At 66.4% G+C, this 19,120-nt stretch overlaps 1 protein-coding gene across 2 annotated transcripts in view; it reads left to right on the forward strand.

The window, feature by feature from the left end:
* RXRA (retinoid X receptor alpha) overlaps positions 1-18,788 on the forward strand; it is a 91,478-nt gene extending 72,690 nt beyond the window's left edge. For both annotated transcript variants that reach the window (XM_052649816.1, XM_052649817.1), the window contains exons 5-10: positions 5,054-5,223; positions 8,532-8,661; positions 9,844-9,976; positions 12,097-12,188; positions 13,644-13,749; positions 15,374-18,788. In XM_052649816.1, coding sequence (XP_052505776.1) covers positions 5,054-5,223; positions 8,532-8,661; positions 9,844-9,976; positions 12,097-12,188; positions 13,644-13,749; positions 15,374-15,521 — 779 coding nt within the window. In that variant the 3' untranslated portion in view covers positions 15,522-18,788. The remainder of the gene's footprint in view (positions 1-5,053; positions 5,224-8,531; positions 8,662-9,843; positions 9,977-12,096; positions 12,189-13,643; positions 13,750-15,373) is intronic.
* The last annotated feature ends 332 nt before the right edge of the window (positions 18,789-19,120 follow it).

Consider the following 19,120-nt stretch of genomic DNA (forward strand, 5'->3'; position numbering starts at 1 on the left):
GGGGCATCACGTGCAGAGGTCGAGACCCCCAGCTGATGTGGCTCCCTGCGGGCCCCACAGAGTGACTGAACACAGGTCCCCAGGGCTGTCCAGTCCAGTGAATGCTGACCCTCCCCTAAGGTCCTCTCAAGCTTTCCACTTGTGGGCCTGGGGGACACCCCAGTGATCTGTCCTCCCAAGGTCTGGGGAAAGTGGAGACAGTGTCCCCTGTCCCAGTGGAGTGGTCCTGGGGACACCCCAGTGATCTGTCGCCCCAGGGTCTGGGGAAAGTGGAGACAGCGTCTACTGTCCCAGTGGAGCTGCAGTCTCGGGTGTGGGGGGTCAGCGGCTCTGACCCCCTTGCCCTTGCCCACCGGTGGCTGTTAGGGGCGCCTGCTGTGCCCGAAGCCTCTTTGGGGACCCTGCCTGGTCACATACACTCACCCACCCATGGTGCCATGACTGTCCACGCATCCCCCCAGGGAGGGAGGAGGCCTCGGGGCAGGGAGGGGGCCTCGGGGCGGGGAGGGGGCCTTGGGGCCGTATGCGCGCACTCTCCATCTGATGCATGAGTCTGGAACATTGGGCGCCGTCCTGAGGCACCGCGGCCCTAGAGGCCTGATTTATGGACCATTAGATAAATACCTGATTCCGTCAGGATTCACCTCCCCTCGCCTCCTGCTGGATTTATAAGTCACGAGCAGGCAGTAAAAATCCTCCTACACGGTCCCCTCATGCTCTCAACACGACGTTAAACTCTTTGCTGGCCCGAGAGCCGCGGGGCGGTGGGAGGCGGCTCCGTCCGCCCGTGGGTGCAGCGCCGTCTGGCCCCCCGCTGCTGTGGGGGCAGCCCCACCGCCTTGCCCTCTGGAGGGGTGAGTGGTGGGCACCCGTGGCCACGGTGCCAGCCCTGCAGAGGGCTCTGTGGGCCAGCGAGGTGCACGCCAGGCTCCTTCCTCTCTGCCCCCGCCCTGGGCTGGGAGCCCTGCCAGGAGGGCTCCCCAGCGGGGGCAGGGCTTTGGCGGCATGACCTGGGCAGTGCAGTGCCCGGCAATGGGGACCCAGCGTGCCACCCCAGCCCTGTGCAGGAGTGTGTAGGCTGTAGGCCCCCAGGGCCAGCCCGCGCCCTCCTAGGTGCAGCCCCGGGGCGGGCAGCCATGCCAGCTGGTGCTACACGGCTGGACCCACGTGACAGGCTTCTGGTCGCTTCTGGTGTAATGGGGACGCAGGCTCGGGGCTGGCACCTGGACTGGCTGACCGCAGGGAGGGCTGGCTAGCGAGGGACGCGGCAGGTGATGGCTTCATGTCGGGCCTGCGGGGCTGGGGCCCCGGGTGGGAAGTGCCCGTGGGCCGGGCCTGTCCGCTGGGCGTGCGGCCGCACTCTGGGGCCTGTCGGCGCTCCTGTCTGAAGAGGGCGCAGGCCGGCGCGCAGGGCTTCGTGGCCTGAGGGGGAGACCTGGCCCCCGTCTGGGGTGAGCGCGCCAGCCTGCAGGGGCCGCCCCACTGCCCCGCCTCCCCGCTCACCCTCCTTCCTCACGAAGGTCTCTCCCTCTTCCTTCCTGTCTCTGTCTGCTGGCTCTGAGTGGCGGGTGTGGAGACGGTGCCTGGTGTGTGTGCACGCACATGCGTGTGCAGGCGGGTATGGCACCACGTTTCACTGCGGAGAGAGCCCCAGCCGGGTCCCCACCTCCCGTCCACCTGGGGCCTTGCTCCTCCCTGCCTGTGCATGGGGGTGTTGGCAAGCTCCCCCAAGGGAGGAATGTGGCAGAGGGCATGGGGGGCCAAGAGACTGGTGGCCACAAGATGGGTACGTGTGTGTGTGCGTCTGAGTGTGCCTGTGCATGTGTGGGTGAGTGTGTGTGTGTGTGCGTGTGTCTGTGAGTGCTAGTATGCGTGTGTGGGTGCAAGCCTCTGTGCACGTGTGTGTGTGTGCGCATCTGTGTATGTGTGTTTGTGTGCTGGTGTGCAGGGGAGCCTGTATGCACTTGTGGGTGTGTCTGTGAGTGTGTGTGAGTGTGTGTGAGTGCTGGTGTGGGTGCTTGGGTGTAGGCCTGTGTGTGTGTGTGTATGCATGTGTGTGTGTGCACGTGAGTTTGTGGGAGTGCTGGTGTACACATGTGGGTGTGAGCCTGTGTGTATGTGTGATTGTGTGCACATAACCATTCTTGTGTGCAGACTGAGGGGAAGGAGAGCCGGGTCCTCTGAGCTGGAGGCACCTAACTTGCCCTGTGGCCTCTGGCAGGGATGCCCCCTCTGCCCTTGAGAAGGGGCAGCCGGGCCAGAGCCGCTGGGGAAATCCCGTCCTTTCTGCTCCTCGGGTCCTGCAAAGGACAGGGGAGGTGCCCAAAGCAAAGGAGGCGGCAGGCCTGGGCTCCCCCACCCATATCCCCCCTCCACCTCTTGGCTCCCCAGGGGCCGGCAGCAAGCGCTGTGGCAGAGAGGGGTCCCATGCTGGAGTCTGCTGACTGCGGGGACCCTGGCTGTGTTGGGGTGTTTAGCGCCCCTCCAGGTGCTGGCTCGGCTGCTGGGGAGTGTTGGCCCCAGGCGTTTTCCTGGGGATCCCAGCAGGGGGTCCGCGAGCTCTGCCCTCATGGCAACGTTCCCCCCCCAGCCCCGTGCAGCCCCCTGCCCCCACCGTGGGCTGGGAGGAGAACAAGGCCCTGTCTCGGCCGCCCCTCCTGCCTGAGGCCTCCCGCCGGCTGGATGTCGGTCACACACGACCACGTGTAACCGACGGCTGACCTGGTCCAGCAAGAATCCTAGCCACCCGCTCCCGCCGCCATCTATAAGTAAAACCGTAACACTTACGGTGAGGGTGCTCACAGAGCTTCGCTAGTTAATTCTGCCCCCTCCCCACACCCAAGGGCCCCCCGGTCGGCACCCCTGTGCCCAGGCCCGTTGCGAGTGCGGGCATCCCCGTAACTGGGCCACGGCGCAGGGGGCATGGGAGTGAGAGTCGCAAGCAGATGGAGGACGGTGCCTGTGGACCCCCAGGAGGCGGCTGCCGTCAGTCTCACTGTGGGGGGCTGCGGCCCAGAGGCTTGGGGCTCACCCAGGGCAGAGCAGGTCTGACTCCTGAGCCGCCGGCTCTCCTGAGGGCTCAGCCATGAGGGGAGCTCTTGGCCTCAGTTTCCCAACTTGGTAAAACGGGCCTCTCAGCTCTGTCCAGAACACAGACCCCAGGGACCCCACCCTCAGGGTCTCGGGGACACTGCTCGCCAGGGTTCTGAGTTCCCATCACTTGGCTGTGGTCTAGATGGGCCCGTGTGGCTGCCTCGAGCTGGGTCCACCCTTCTGGCCTGTGACCCAGTCCCCTGCACAGATGGTGACCTGAGGCGGTGCCCGGTCCAGCTCAGCATCCGCTGTGGTGGGGGTGGTGGGGGCCAGGCTGGCCAGCTTGAGCTTCCCACCCAGCCCCACCAGCTGTTAGACTTTGCAGAAGCGCCAGGCTTGCAAAAGCTCTGGCCCGAGGCCTTCTGCCTGGCTTCCTGGCCCAGCTGGTCTGGTCCACAGCGTCGGCCGGCCCGTCTGGAGTCCGGCTGCACCAACGGAAAGTCCCTCGCTTGAGTCAGCATTCGGGCTCGGAGAGTGAAGCCCCTGGCAGGGGGCAGCTGTGAGCAGCCGTTTGTGGAGGCAGCAAGGAGGTCGGGCTGGCCCTTAGGATGCCCCACGGCCCGGAGAAGGGCACCACTGGGTCCCGGTGTCTCCGAATGGTCGTTGGTGGGGCCGGTGTGGTGGAGAGGGGTCGACGTGGGCTGTGATGGAGCTGTGTGGGGCCCAGGGACCCCAGGGAGCCCCAGAGCAGAGCCCTTTTGCCCCCAGGTTCAGAGAACGGAGGCTCCCCTGGCCCCTGGGGGTGAGGGGCTGTGAGCGGGCCCTTCCGCACAGCACGGCGGCCGTGTGTGCACCGCGGCCCCCAGGAGTGGGCTTGCACAAGCTCCTGCTCTGTGTTGGGGTCCCCAGGGGCCCCGCAAAGCCCTGTCTGAGGTGGGCGCTGAGGGCACCTGGGGTGTCGAAGGGATGCCTCGGCCTGCTCTGGGTCAGCAGAGCAGGACCACGGGAGGGTAGGCTTGGGGGGCTTGGCGGGCGGTGGGGGGCACCGCCCAGTCCTGGTGCTGCTGCTATCGCTCAGGGATGTCTGGCTGTCCGCGGGGCTCTGCCCGATAGCCCGGGACTCTGCTGTGAGGGTTCTGGTTTCTTCAGCAGCCCCTCTGGCCTTGGACTAGGCTTCTCTCCTCTGTAGACTCCCCCCACTGCTCTGGTCCAGGGTCCTTGCTGTCCCCAGTAGAGGCGGGGCGGTGGGGTCAGCCCGGGATGCTGCAGGAGCCCCTCGGGGCTTTACGGGGCTCTGGGTGGGGTTCACTGCTGCGCTGTGGCGCTGTGTCCCATTGGCCTGCAGGGTGACCTCAGGGAGGTCTCAGCTTCTCTTAGGAGAGGGCGGCCTGAGCTACACGGGCTCTGAGATTGAGGGTCTGTGAATGCCCAGCGTGGGGTGCCTGGTCCCCTCGGCCTTCCTGCGCGTGCGTCTCCTCGGGGCGTGTTGAAATGAACCCTTCCCTCTCTCCCTGGTTCCCAGAGACTAGGCTGCCCCCATCTGCCCAGTCCTCCAGCCTCATGCTGGACACCCCCTCGGCCTCAGCGCCCACCCCGCCCCTGCCTGGGCTGCAGTCCCTGCCTTTCTGTCCCTTCAGCTGCATTGCTGCTTCTTCCGGAAGCCGTCCTGGCTGTGCCTGCGTCCATAACCCATGAAAGGGCTTCTCACTCCATCTTGGGATCCCTGCTGAGCTGTTCACTTCCTGAGAGCGGGGCGCTGTCCTCCCTGGCCCTGGGTGGTCCTGGTGTGAACCGGGGTTGAATGAATTAGCGAGAGGCGGCGCGCTCTGTTCTCAGAACACACAGCCCCCCGGGAGCGGGAGGCCAGGCTTGGGGCAGAGACGGGGCTGCGGTCTGGCCGGCCCCGAGCACCCTCGCTCTCCCTGGCCCTGGCTGGCTGGCGGGCGCGCTGCTTGGGCCCCGGGGGTGGAGGCTGCCGCGGGAGCTGCAGGCTGACCGTGACCCCCCCACCCCGCCTCAGCCGTGCAGGAGGAGCGGCAGCGAGGCAAGGACCGGGGCGAGAGCGAGGTGGAGTCGACCAGCAGCGCCAACGAGGACATGCCGGTGGAGAAGATCCTGGAGGCCGAGCTGGCGGTCGAGCCCAAGACCGAGGCCTATGTGGAGGCGAACGTGGGGCTGAGCCCCAGCTCGGTGAGCACCCCCGCCCACGTCCGTCTGCTCTGCTCTGGGGATGGAGGCCCTGGGAGCGCGCCTGGGAGGGGGTCCCCGTCATCACACCCCCGCCTGGAGGGGGACCCCCTCATCACCCCCCACCTGGGAGTGTGCCTAGGAAGGGGACCCCCTCATCACCCCCCGCCTGGAGGGGGACCCTATCACCACCCCCCCATGCCCCTGCACCTCCATGAAGCTCTGCTGCCAGTCAGGTGGGCGAGTTTTCGGTTGTTGGATTCACAGCCCAGGACTTTATGACTCCCTTCCAGCTTCCTGTTACCTCTGGCCCATCGTGCAGCCAGGCCTGTGGGCAGTACTGGGTCTCAGCGTCGTCTGTGTCTCCGTGTGGGCTCAGGGTGGCCCTGGGGTCCCCCTGGCCTCTCCCCTCCGTTCTGTCCCTGCCTCACGTGGCCTGGACGCCCTGCCCACCCCCGCCCCAGGGCCCTTGCTCGTGTGGTTTCCACTGTTCTTCTTCGGCTTCAGCCTTGGAAAGTGTCCTTTCCTCGGGGAGCCCTTTCCCTCTCGACCACCTTGTGCCCCCATCATGGGGGCTCGGCGCCCTGACGCTTGGGGGTCACGGCGTGGCGAGTGTGGTGGTTCGCTCTCCATCCTCGCCGTTGGACTGGGACAGGGCCCTGCCTTGCCTGTAGCTGCTTGATCACAACCTCCCCAGTCTCAGAGCGTGGGGGTCCTGTCTTACCTGCGGTCTCAGGACACCCCTCTTCCTTGTCCCCCTGTGACGGGGCGCCCCAGGCTGCAGCCTCTCTCAGACCCCCACGCTGGCTGCCCTGCCGTGTTGCCTCTTGTGTGCAGTGACCCCCCCGCCCTGGTTTGACCCTTGACGGTCCCTCTGGTCTGTGGCCTGACCCCACCTGACAGCCTCTCCAGTCCCAATGGGGAGCCAGGTTGCGGCGCAGGCCTCACGGTTGAGCAGAAGCCCTGAAGGAAACGTCAGGGGTCGACAGCGGTCTGCCAGGTTTTACTCTTGTCCAGACAGTGAGGACACTGTCTGGGAGGAAACAAGTCTGCCTTCTGCGCACTCCAGGAATGCAGAACAGGTGGGCAATTTCGGGGACAGGCCGGTGGGCTGGCCGGCGGGGGCTCTGCCCTCCTGTGGCCGCTCGTGGCAGATTGGCCTGGGTTCCCCTCTGGGGCTGGCTTGTTGGGCCCCTTCCCCCAGACCAGGGACACCTGTCTGCTCTGGCGGAGCCTCAGGTCCCAGCCTGGAGGCTCCGCCCTCTCTGGCAAGGGGCCAGAGCTCATGAAACTCCTGCTGAATGAGGTCTGTTTTGTCTTTTTGTGGGAATAAGGCTCAGAGAATTTAAGTACCTGCCAGAGGTAGGATGGAGCCGGCTGGAGTTCAAGCTCCTCCCCCTGGGGAACCCCTTCCTCCAGGCCTAGCCCTGCACCTCCAGTGCAGGTAACCTTTGCCCCCAGCTTCTTAGGTATGACGCGGCACCTGCCTCCGAGGCCCTGGCCTACTCCACCGGGCCTGCTCTGGGCCCCTTGGGGGCTCGGGGGGACTCCCGCTAGTGACCAGAGAAAGCCCGACCTCTGGGGCTTCAGCCCGGGACTGGTCAGTCTTCCCCATGCCTTCTGCCCGGCTCGGTGCAGCTGCCCGGACCCCCGCCATTAAGCTTGGCCTCCCACCCGTGGGCTGGAAGGGCATGGAGCAGGGTCCCTGAGGACTGGAGCCTGGCCCCAGGCTCTGGCTCGCTTGCTGCTGGGTGTATCGCTCTGGTGAGCCGGTCTCCGGTACAGGCTAGCTCTGCTCGTGGCTGTGGTCATCCGGTGGACGGGATGGGTGTGCGATGCCTGGAGGGTGTGCTGGGCTTGGGCACGTGGCCTCTGGGCGCCCCGAGTGCTGGGCTTCTGGTCGGTGCTCCTGGGTGGAGGTGGGAATGCTGTGTGGGCTGGCCCCCTGGGGCTTCAGTGTGCCGGTAACTTTGGGGGCGTCTGGGCGCTGGCGCCTTCCACCCCTTTCCCTTGACTGGCCATGTGCCCTGGAAGCCACTTCTCCTGCGGCCTCAGGTCCTCCTGCATGCCGGTCCCGTCCGCCCCGCCGACCTCGGTGCCCCACTGTCATAGGCCTCCCGAGAGAGCCCTCAGCAGGCCCTTCACGGCCGGATTGTTTAGACTGCGCTGTGCGGGAGGGCACATGGTTTCTATCAGGGAAGCCCCTCCAGCCTCCCCACCCCGTTGGGGGATGCCTGGCACACGTGGTTCCTGGAATGAGGTGCTTCCGCTTCCGCTGCCTGGGCCCCACCCCCCAGGGCCTCGCGGGTGCTTCATCGGAGCCCCGTGGGCTGGAGCCTGGAGCCACTGAGGCTGCCCGGGTTCCCCCATTTGTGAGGATGACTGGGCATCCCCTTCTGGCTAGGGGCTTCCCAGGTGGCTCAGTGGTAATGAATCTGCCTGCACTGCAGAAGACTCGGGCTCGACCCCTGGGTCAGAAAGATGCCCTGGAGGAGGAAATGGCAACCCACTCCAGTGTTCTTGCCTGGAGAATCCCACAGATAGAAGAGACTGGTGGGCTACAGCCCATGGGGTCTCAAGAGTCAGACTGGGCACGCACACACACTCCTTCTGACCAGAACTTTCTGGAAGGGCTTCAGATGCACCCTTGTGTGTGTGCCACGTCCAAATCTGGGAAGAAGCACCACCACCAGAGGGGCTGGCACGGCCCCCCCCTCCCCACGCCTGGTCTACAACACGAGGTCACCTGGCGTCGGCCCAAGGGCCGCGGTGGGTCATGACACGGTGACCTTTCTGTGGCTTCTGGACACGTGGCAGCAAGCCGAGTGCCTAAAAGAACACAGACGTTACTGCCTCACCCTTCTCGAGGCCCGAAGCCTGAGATCTGTGTCCCTGGGCCAAGTCAGGGCATCGGCAGGGCTGGCCCTCCGGGGGCTGGGGGTGGGGGCCGCGCCCCGGCCTCTCCAGCTCTGTAGGCGCCCCGCGCCCGGCTCCGGCCCTTCTTCCACGTTGAGGCGGCAGCTCTTCCCTCCTCGACCTTGGCCTCGGCCCTCACATCCTCCCTGCCCTCTGACCTTCCCCCCCAGCAGGGGCTCTGTGACATCCCCGGGCCCACCCACACGTTCCAGGGTCACCTCCCCTCAGAAGCCTTCAGTCAGCCGTGCTCGCCGAGTCCTTTGCGCTGGGGTTCGGGGGCTGAGGTCGTGGGGGTCGTGGGGGCGTTGGTCAGCCCCCGCCGCCAGGTCGGGCGTGTAGGGGCCTGATCAGGGCCCTGTTCAAGGCACGGTGCTCACCACGGCGCCCCTCCCCAGCCCAACGACCCCGTCACCAACATCTGCCAAGCCGCTGACAAGCAGCTCTTCACGCTGGTGGAGTGGGCCAAGCGGATCCCGCACTTCTCCGAGCTGCCCCTGGACGACCAGGTCATCCTGCTGCGGGCAGGTGAGCGGCGGGCCTGGGCGGGGCGGGGCGGGGCGGGGCGGCGAGGGGGCGGGGCCCTGATCCTGCTCAGTGCCTAGAGGCACGGGGCAGGAGGCATAGGGAGGGGTGGGGGCTGCTGCTGGGGAGAAGGCCTGGGACAAGGCTGGGGAAGGGGCCTCAGAGGAGGGCAGTCTTGCTGGGGCCCGGTTCTGCCCCTTGACGAGGTCTCCTCCTCAGCCTCCTGAGCCCTCGTGTTTGGCCAGCGGGTGTCCATCCACGATGGGCCCAGGGGTGGGGGAGACGGTCCCTGGAAGAGCTTTCGCTCTGACTGGGGCTCAGACCCCAATCCCAGAGCCGACAAGAGAAGATGCTGACCTGCGGGGTGGGGCGGGGCCCCGGGTCCTCGTGCTGAGCAGGCAGCCTCTTTGTCCCCCGGGCTCTCAGTTTTCATCTGTGTCAAGTGGGGCCAATACTAGCTTCGTGGGGTTGAGTCATGATTGAACAGGATCACCCTTGTGACCTGGGCACAGCCACCAGCCCGGAGCCTTTGGGGCAGTGGTGACGGTCACAGCCACCACTGCCGAGTCCGTGGGCTCCAGGCTGGGGTCGGAGACGGCTCGCGCGTCTGGTTTGCAGGAGCACATGCGTACGGGGTCTTTTCTCTGCCCTCCCCCAGCCCTGTGCCCACTCTGCGTGTGCCAGGGACTCCGGGAGAGGGCGGTGGCCCCCCTTGGCTCCGACACTCCTGGGCTCCATCATTTACTGTTTCGTGGCACCCCCAAAATGCCAGCTCGGGGAGTTTGCAGTGGGGGCTGCCCGAGAGGATCCAGGGGCTCCCTCGCGCTCCGTGGCAGCAGTGTCTGGCACGTACAGAGAGGGACTTCCCGGGCACCTGAGTGTGGAGGGCCCGGGTTAAGCAGCTGCAGGAGCTGCTCTGTGCGGGACTTACGGGCCAGTGCTCGGGAACTGTCCTTCTGTGGAAGGGTCATGGGCTCGGGGTTCCACGGAGGCCCTGCCTCGAGAGGGTGCGAGCTGCCTCCCGGGTGCCCGGTGGGGGCCGGGGCGGGGCGAGGTGGGGCCCCGGAGCCCTGCGGGTGGACGAGTCCCTGCTCCTGCTCAGTGGCGGGGGCGGGGGCGGGTCCCAGGGGCGAGGGGGCGGGGCCTGGAGACCACGGTGACTGTGCGCGCCCCCACCCCCCGCAGGCTGGAACGAGCTGCTCATCGCCTCCTTCTCCCACCGCTCCATCGCCGTGAAGGACGGCATCCTCCTGGCCACCGGGCTGCACGTGCACCGCAACAGTGCCCACAGCGCGGGCGTGGGCGCCATCTTCGACAGGTGGGGACCCCGGCGGCCTCTGTGCCGGGCACGGAGGTTACACTTGGGGAGACAGCAGGAGAGCCCCAGGACTAAGGCCCGGGTGGCTCAGAGGGTAAAGCGTCTGCCCGCAGCGCGGGAGACCCAGGTTCGATCTCTGGGTCAGGAAGATCCCCTGGAGAAGGGAATGGCAACCCATTGCAGTATTCTTGCCTGGAGAATCCCATGGACGGAGGAGCCTGGTGGGTTACAGTCCATGGGGTCGCTAAGAGTCAGACACCACTGAGCAACTTCCCTAAGATTAAAATCCCCAGGGCCGCTCGCGTATCCCAGCTCCCACTGCGGTGTCCTTCCCTCCACATCCGCGTGTGGGAAGGAAAGCGGCCCCATCTTTACAGCAGAGATACACGGTGGTGCTGTCCTGGGGGAGCCGGCGAGGACTCCTCTGACATGTCGTGGTTCCATGAGCCTGCGTGTGGCGGGCGCACGGCCGCGTCCCAGCGCCGCTCCGGGCCTGTCCCCGGCGGGGACGCCGCTATCTGCTCCCGCCCCTCTGGCACACACCCAGGCGGCCAGTGCTGGGCAATGGTCAGGCGACTCTGTTCTCAGGCTCCGAGAACGTCTGTCTCCACCGGCGGGGTCACTGGGAGGCCTGTTCCTGTCCCTGGCTGGCTTTGCCTGTGAGCCCAGAGCATGGGGGTGTCAGCTCAGCCAGCCAGAGCTGCAGGGGCTGGGGAGGGCTGTGGGTGGGTCCTTGGGGTGGGGGAGCTGCAGGGGCTGGGGAGGGCTGTGGGTGGGTCCTCGGGGCGGGGGAGCTGCAGGGGCTGGGGGGGTGGACCCCCCGGGAGGGGAGGCAATGGGCGGGGTCCCAGGTGAGCCCCTGAGTGAAGAGAGCCGCTCAGTCGTGTCCGACTCTTTGAGACTCTGTGGACTATACAGTCCATGGAATTCTCCAGGCCAGAATACTGGAGTGGGTAGCCTTTCTCTTCTCCAGGGATCTTCCCAGCCCTGGGATCGAACCCAGGTCTCCCACATTGCAGGCGGATTCTTTTCCAACTGAGCCCCAAGGGAAGCCCGAGCCCCTGAGTACAAGAGCCTAATGGTGGGGGGGGCGCAGCAGAGACCCCTACTGTAGCCCCCTGGGGATAAAAGCGAGAGCGTGCTGCCACACGGGACAGCCCAGGAAGAACAGGGGGGCGGCTCCTCACTGCTCCCCCACCCCGCCGGCTCCAGGCACCCTGGGCAGGCCCTGATATAGACAGTGTAGGGTGTGTCTTTGCCACAGGACATTCAGGGCCTTCACCAAACTCGAGGAGGGGGCTGCGGGGTGCTGGGTTTATTGCTTACATGCTTAGTCGCTCAGCCGTGTCCGACTCTGTACGACCCCATGGACTGTAGCCCGCCAGGCTCCCCTGTCCGTGGGATTCTCCAGGCAAGAATACGGGAGTGGGTTGCCGTTTCCTTCTCCAGAGGATCGTATTGCTCACAGATGGCTTCTTTAGCAAGCCCGTCCCTCCGAGGGCACGTTTAGAAATGCCTCCCCGGCTGTGCGCCCAGCTGACAGCTCCGGGGGCCCAGGTGCTTGGGAGGTGCCTGGTGATGGGAAGTGGCACAGAGCCCCCTCTGGCAGCGAGCCAGGAGCAGGGGAGCCAGGAGCTGGGGAGGCGCCTTCCCGCGGATGTAGGGAGCGGCAGGGATGCACGTCCGGGCCTTGGCCTGGTCTGCAGCCGGCGGGGACGTGTGCCGGTGGACTCCGCCCCCGACGTCCAGGACCCTGGCTCACCCCGCTGTCACGCGGGCCCCCTCTAGTCTCCGGGTTCCTGGAATAAAATCCCACAATGCTGAGCTCCTGGAGGTGGAGGAGAGGAGCCCCCCTCCCTCCTCGGGGCCGGAGGGGACCAGCTGGGCACAGGGACTGTCCTACCCTGTCTGAATCGCCCTGCCCTTCTCAGCTGCCCTTCAGGCCTGCGCGGAGTCTTTTGGGGGTGTTTCTGGGGGCCCCAGGAGGGGCGTGGTCACGGAGCCCTTCGGGGGTGTTTCTGGAGGCCCCAGGAAGGGCGTGGTCTGGCTTGGACGTTGCTGTTTCCCTGCCCCCTCGGTCTGGCTTGGACGTTGCTGTTTCCCTGCCCCTCCCCCCACAGGGTGCTGACGGAGCTGGTGTCCAAGATGCGGGACATGCAGATGGACAAGACGGAGCTGGGCTGCCTGCGTGCCATCGTCCTCTTCAACCCCGGTACCGCCTGCTGCCCAGACCTGGTGTCCACCCCCCAAGGGGCCAAGGCAGCGGGGCACCCGCCGCAGCCCCACAGCCCACTGATAGGGCGGTGTCGGCCCCCTGCCCCTCCGCTGAGTCTGCCTGTCTCTCTTGCGATGGGCTCCGCTACCAGAGACCTGGAGCCCGGCTGGTCTGGGGGTGCTGGGGTGGGGAGCACCGGGGCAGGGGCGGGCTCTGAGGGCTTCTCGGGGAAGTGCTGGCGGTGGGAAGGCGGGCCAGCGGCAGGGCTCCTGAGTCCTTATCCTCCGTTGCTCCAGCACTGAGGGTCAGGCTGGGGTGAAGATGGGGCCCCCTAGTGGGGACAGCCCGTTTCCAGGGGCATTTGTCCCCAGGCCTGTGCATGAACCCACGACCCTGCCAACACAGCCCTGCCCAGTGGGATCCCCCTTGAAGTCGAGCGTGACTTGGCTGCTGGCACTGCTTTACCTGCTGGGGTCCAGACTTGGGGTTGCCAGGGGCGGAAGGGAGGTGGCCAGAGCTGGCACAGGCCCAAGTGTAGGGAGACTGGGGGCCCAGCTGCAGAGGAGACTGCATTTCCCGAGGTGCCCAGACCCCAGGCCACTGTGGCATTGATGCTGGGCACGGTGCCCCTGCTGGGATGTCAGACAGCCAGGTCAGGGCTGGTGTGGGGGCCCCTGGCCTAGGGCTCAGAGGTCACCCAAGAGCAGGCCTGTCCCCAGGGCTGCACTGGCTTCAGATGGGCAGCAGGGGGGCTCCAGCCTCTGCCCGCTAAGTCATCAGCGTGGACCATGCCTGTCTGGGGCCTCACTCAGGGCAGGGGCCCGAATCCCAGTGCCCAGAGGGGGCTGGGGTTGGGGGTCAGTGGGGAGAGGCTTGTCGGGTGTCAGTTTGCGGGGTGACCTCGGAAACAAAGGAGCAGAGAGGGGCTTAGCTTTGCCCAACCGGGGAGCTCTCACTGCCTCAGGGAGGCCTGTGACTGCTGCCCAGATGACCCAGGGCGGCCCGTGCGCCTCAGTCCTCACCCCTGGGCCCTGGGGTTTTGGTGGCCCTGGCCCCAGGCATCTCTGTCCACAGGCAGAGCCCCTTCCAGACCAGGCTCGTGCTGCCAGGGTCTCAGGGCTCAGGGTGGCTTTGGCCCCCACAGCGTGGGTTTGGCTGTTTCAGACAGAAGGAGGTTTGGAGCCTACATTGGCTCAGAGGGGCTGAGCCCCAGTGCACTGAGGCCTCCGGAGGTGATGTGGTTGGCGTGGCAACCAGGCCTGGTGGAAGCAGGCCTGCCCCACCTTCCTGGTGGGGTAGTGGGGTGGCGGGAGGTTAGGGGGCGGGCCCAAGGTCGAGTGGCCAGCACACAGCGGGCAGGGTGTGCGTGTGGGGCCGCCTCATCCAGGTCGGGGCTCTGGGTCCCCGCTTCCCGGGGCCGGGCCCTGACCTGTGGCCCCTTCTCCCTTGCAGACTCCAAGGGGCTCTCAAACCCAGCCGAGGTGGAGGCGCTTCGCGAGAAGGTCTACGCGTCCCTGGAGGCATACTGCAAACACAAGTACCCCGAGCAGCCAGGAAGGTGAGCCCTGGCAGAGCCTCCGCCCGCCGGGCCTCGGGGCTGGGGCAGGCCCGCCCCAGCCCTTCAGATGCTCCTGTGGGTTAGAAGGCAGCTGCCCCCCCCCACCCAGGGCAGTGGGGGACCCAGGCACTCTTCCGCCCCAGCAGGTACACGCTCACCGTTCCCTGCAGCCCCGCCAGACAGAGGGGCCCTCTGCTGGCGCACAGTAGGCACGCGTGGCGCGTGAACCAAGGCGGTGCTTTCCTCTGGCGACAGAGGAAACCGCTCGAGGCAGGGCCCTGGTGTGCTGGCCCCGGCAGGGATGAAAGCCAGCACATAGTAGGTGCTTTACAAATTGTGCGGAGCAGATGGCCGTGGTCTGAGCACAGAGTCTGCCTGCCTCTCTCCCTGCCGACTGTGGGCCCCGGGGGGCTGGCCTTGTCTCCTTGGCAGGTCCCCCGAGCCGGGCGCGCAGTGGGTTTCTGGGAGAAGGTGCCTGCAGACCGGCTGTCCAGGTTCCTGCCTCCTCTCTTCCTGGACTGTCCTCTGTCTGCCAGGAGGGGTTGGGGCCCCAGGGCCCCAGGCCTGGCTCTGCCCTCACCCGCCCTGCCAGCCGGCACACACATGGTTAAGTGTCCGACCAGCCTCATCTGGTTTAAAGTGAAACTTCCCGAAGGAGGGGTGGCAGTCCCGCCTGTTTTTCCTGGCTCCCCGCCCCGGCCCATCTCGCCAACTCAGCAGAAAACAGCGCGTTCTCTGGCCCCGCTCCAGCCTCCGAGCTGCGTTTTTGCCTTTAAAACGTGGGTTGTGTTGCAGCCAAGCCCGGGGCTTTCCCCCTGAAATAAGACATTGTTAATAATGAGTGAGGTCGCGGGTCCCCAGAGGGTCGTGTGCAGAAGGCCTGGAAGCGCTCGGGGTGGGGACCGGAGTCCAGGGAGGGATAGATGTGGACGTCCGGGGTGGGGCATCGGGCCCTGTCCCCGCACGGCAGCTGTCCTTGGCACAGAGCGCAGGAGCCTGGCGCCCCTTCTCCAGGCACCCCCCCAAAGTCTCCCCTACCCTTCTGCTGCCCACTGTCCTCCCCCGAGACTCCGCAGTGGGGCAGGCGCAGCCCGGGGAGCCCCTCCCCCTCCCCGCACCCGCCCTGTTTGGCGTCGGGCTGCAGCTCTCTCTGGGTGAGGTGGGTGCTGGCGTGAGCCCCACTGGAGGCTTCTGGGAGCTCAGACCTGCCCCCCAGCTCAGGAGCCGCTTTATCCCGAGAGGGGGGCCCACCGGCCAGGGGCTTTGCTGGTGCTCAGATCTGCCGTCAGAGCCCTTCTTCCTGCGTAAAATCCTGCTGCGACTCCTGCTGCCCTTGGAGAAAGCCTGCCGCACCTCTTAACTTCCCCACGAAGCCCTGATCAGCCTGCCCCAGCCCGGCCACCGGCCCTTCATCCTGAATCTCTACCCTGGGGGCGTCCCCTTGGAGCCTTCTGCCCCCGGGCCCTGGCCCCTCTCTGCGTCCGTCCTCTGCCTGAGAGACCCCTCCCCGTTCAAGGCCCCTGGCTCAGGCAGGTCCCCTGCCGTGGCAGCCTCGGGGTCTGGGGCCACGGGGCTGGGTGGGGGGGGGGGAGGGTGGCGGGCGCTCATGCGGCTCCGTCCGCAGGTTCGCCAAGCTGCTGTTGCGCCTGCCCGCCCTGCGCTCCATCGGCCTCAAGTGTCTGGAGCACCTCTTCTTCTTCAAGCTCATCGGGGACACGCCCATCGACACCTTCCTCATGGAGATGCTGGAGGCCCCGCACCAGATGACTTAGGCCCGCTGGTCCCGGCCCGCCCCGCCCTCCTCTGCCCGCCTGGACCTGGGGGCGTGGCCCGCCACTGCTGAGCCTGTGCTGCCGGCCGCCCTCCCCGTTTTCCACGACTCGTCTGGACCCGGCAGCGGGCATCCCGGGGCAGCCGCCAGAGCGGCAGGAGCCGGTGTGAGCCCTGGGGTTGGGGGGAACCCGGACGGGCTCACGGGGTACACGCCGCTATCCCTGGAGCCACAGCGTTCAGAGGGTGGCAGGGCTCCGTCACGTTCTGTGGTCGCTGGGTTTGGAAATCTCCCGTGGGAGGTCCTCTGTTTGCAAGGATTCTCTGCCTCCTACGTTGGCTGGTGCCCTGCCCGCCCAGCTTCACCCGCGATTGGGAGGAGGGGACAGGTGGGGGGGGCTGCCAAAGACCCCGACCCGCCTCCCAGGAGGATGGGAGGGGCTCCAGCCCCTCAGAGTGAAGGGTGAGCAACCCCTTTTTCCAAAGATGACTTTCAACCTGCTCCCCAAGCCAGTCAGATTGGGAGCCGACCTCTGTGCTGGGTTTGGGGGTCGCCTAAGGCTGCAGGGACACCCGTGCACCCCATCCCACCTGCGTGCTCTCTTTGCATTGTCCTGGTTTCAGCTCCTGGTCCCACGGGGTCCTGTCCAGGCCGCCCCCAAACCTTCCAGCTTGTGCAGAGGGCTGAGGCTGGCCCCCAATCCTGCAGGGCGCACCCGATCTCTAGTGGACCGGAGGTCTGCTGCCCACCCAGGAGGCCCACGGGGATGGGAGGGGAGGAGGGTCCTCGGTCGGCTGCGCACGCTGAGGGAGGCCGGCAGGGTCCAGAGCTGGAGGGGCCTGTGGGCACGCCGCTGTGGGGAGCAGACAGCTGGCCGGGGCCTGCGGCACTGTGGGCCGCGCTGCTTGGCTGGTGGGCATCTCGTGGGCCCCTGGGGTGGGGAGCGGCCGAGCGCCAGCCCCCTGGGGTCGGGTGGGGCTCCCAGAGACAGGCTGTTGTCCTGTGTCCGTCCGCACCCGCTCTGGTCGGGGGCCCGGCCGGCCAGGCAGGCCCAGCCTCCTGGGCTGGCTCTCTCAGGGTGAAGGCCTCTGCACCGTTGCGTTCTCCCTCCGGTCCGTTTTTCCACCTCACACCCCGAAACCCAGCGTTTGTCGGCTGGGGGACCCGGAACTGCCAGCGGCCCCGGAGCAGGAGTGGGGGTCGGCGTTGTGGGTGCTCCCCCAAGCCTGTCTACCCCGGGGGGTGGGTGCGGGGGTGCCCCCGAGGCTGGGTGAGGACAGGCCAGCCTCCCGGCCTCCGTGGGGAAGAGGGTGTCCGTTCTTTGCCCTCCAGGGTCCAGCCCAGGCTGAGCGAGAGGCGCCTGGGCCGACCGTGTGGAGGACCCCACAGACGTCTCTTTGCTCTGGGGCCCCCATTCCCGCCCCCAGGAGACGTGTCCCCGGCCGCCCCAGCACCCGCCCCACCCGCCCTCTGCGGCAGAGGTGGGAAGAGCCGGGGCCTGCCCAGCACCCCCGGAAGTCTTGGCCGCCTTGGGGGCGTGGTGGTGTCAGCAGAGTGACGCAGGCACCCCGGTGGTCCTCCCCCTGGGGTCCCCCCAGTGGTGGGTTTGTAAGGCTGCCCCTCACCCCGCACCCAGTGCCTTCTGCAGCTGGACACACCCCGTCCACGCCCCGCCCGCCCCGCTGCCCTGGACCACCCTGGAGACCAGGAGAGGGCCCTGTGGGGGCTGGCCTGGGGGCCCCCCGGCCACCCCGCCCCAAGCCCGAAGCCCCCGGCACCCCCTCCCCCGGCCTCCTGCCTCCCCCCCGCACCGGGCCCCCGGTGTCCTGGGGCCAAGTCCCCCATCTTCTCCTCGGGCGCTGTCCTCGTAGCATCCTTGCTGTGTTTGAAAAGGTGATGGTGGGGAAATGGCACGTTATTCGGTAGATAGACGTTTTCTTTAACCAGACCTTCAGTAGACCGATCTGGTTCAATTAAGGTGATTTTTTTGGTAATTATTATTTTGGTGGGACAGTCTTTAATTTTCTAAAGATAGCACTAACGTCAGCTTGTTGGCCATCCTGTGCCATCCCCACTTGCTGGATGCTTCCAGCAGGCACCCCCACCCCCCGCATCACCTCCCGCTCAGTCATCAGGCGGGGCACCCGCGGCCGAGGAGCGAAGACGACTCCGTCTCAGGTTCGGAAGGTGTCGGCCAGGCCAGCCTCTGGCTTGTCCCCCACCGGGGGTTTCCTTGGAAGCCGGCCCACCCAGGGATGTCTGTGCAGAGGGCACTCGCGTCAGCTGCTGGCCCTCATCCCCCCGGGGGAGGATGGCCTCCCACCCTGGGCGTCCCAGGAGGGTTTGGGCTGGCAGACCCCCCGGGCCAAGTGCTGGAGACCACGCCGCACTCCCTGCTCCGCGGAGGCCCTGGTTGGGCCCAGCCGGAACGTCCAGCTGGAGTGTGACGGGCTGACGTTGCTCCCAACGTGGGATTTGGTCCCTGCGCACGCAGGTGTGTGTGGGCAACACCCGTGCTGTAGAGACCCCGCGTGCCCAGACCTGCTCGCCGTCCACAGACACACAGACCAGTTACCAGCGTTTTCTGTTTATTTTTAATCAAGACTCCCCCTCGACCCCATTTTCCTATAAATTTGCTTGTTGTAAGCAAGTATGTAAGGACCCCTTCTTTGGTGAAATCCGGGTTCGAATGAATACCTTGAGGCAAGGAGACGCATCTATTTTAAGATGCTTTGGAGCAAACAGCTTTAGCCATTGCCAGTCCTTAGCAATGCCTTAGCCGGGACGTGTAGCTCACAGAGAGGATGACATACAGAGAAACAGAGGAGACGTCTAAAGCGTCGGGAAAGGTAGAAAAAAAAAATCTATTTTTGTACAAATGTAATTTTATCCCTCACGTATAACTTGGAGGGCATGGCGGGGTGGGGGGCTTGTTTTGTTTCTGCTTCTAGAGGTGAAGGCTCTCTGAGTCGACGTCGGGACGCCGGATGGGCGCGCGGGCCTCGGACGACACTGCTGCGGGCGAGAAGGTGGGCCTGGAACTCTCGAGGGTTTTCCTCCCCTTCCGAGTAATGGTCACGCCTCGCTCTGCGCTCTCCCCGTGGCCAGCTGGCCTTCCCGGGACTGACTGTGAAATTACTTCCCCCCACGTGACTGTTCTCAAAAGCATCGCGGCCGCAGGTGCCGGGAGAACAATGGTGTCAGAATTGTGGAAAAGAGACTCGAGCAAAACGGGGGAGGAGAAGCAAAACATGAGCGTTTGAAAACACCCCCCTGAGCTTGCCTTTGTTCGGGGGGCTTTCCTGTCCGGGGCTGGGAGCCGGCCTCGCGGGGGGCTTCCGGCTGCCCTGGAGGGGGAGGGCCTGCCGCCTTCACCCTGCCCCGAGGGCTGCAGCAGGCGTCCCAGCTGCTCTCTGCCGGCGGCCGGTCCCCGGCAGCGAGACCCTGACCTGGGGCTCCTGGGCCCTTCCTCCTCCCCGGCCTGCGCTGCATCTCAGGGCTCCTGGGTGACCGACCCCCTCCGTGCCTGGGCCCCGTCCAGAAGCCCCCCAAGAGGGGTGCCCTCAGCCCTCTTGGGGCTGGGCTTGAGCCGAGTCCGGC

The sequence above is a fragment of the Budorcas taxicolor genome, chromosome 11 (genome assembly GCF_023091745.1).
Source record: "Budorcas taxicolor isolate Tak-1 chromosome 11, Takin1.1, whole genome shotgun sequence".
In the NCBI taxonomy this organism is placed as follows: Eukaryota; Metazoa; Chordata; class Mammalia; order Artiodactyla; family Bovidae; genus Budorcas; species Budorcas taxicolor.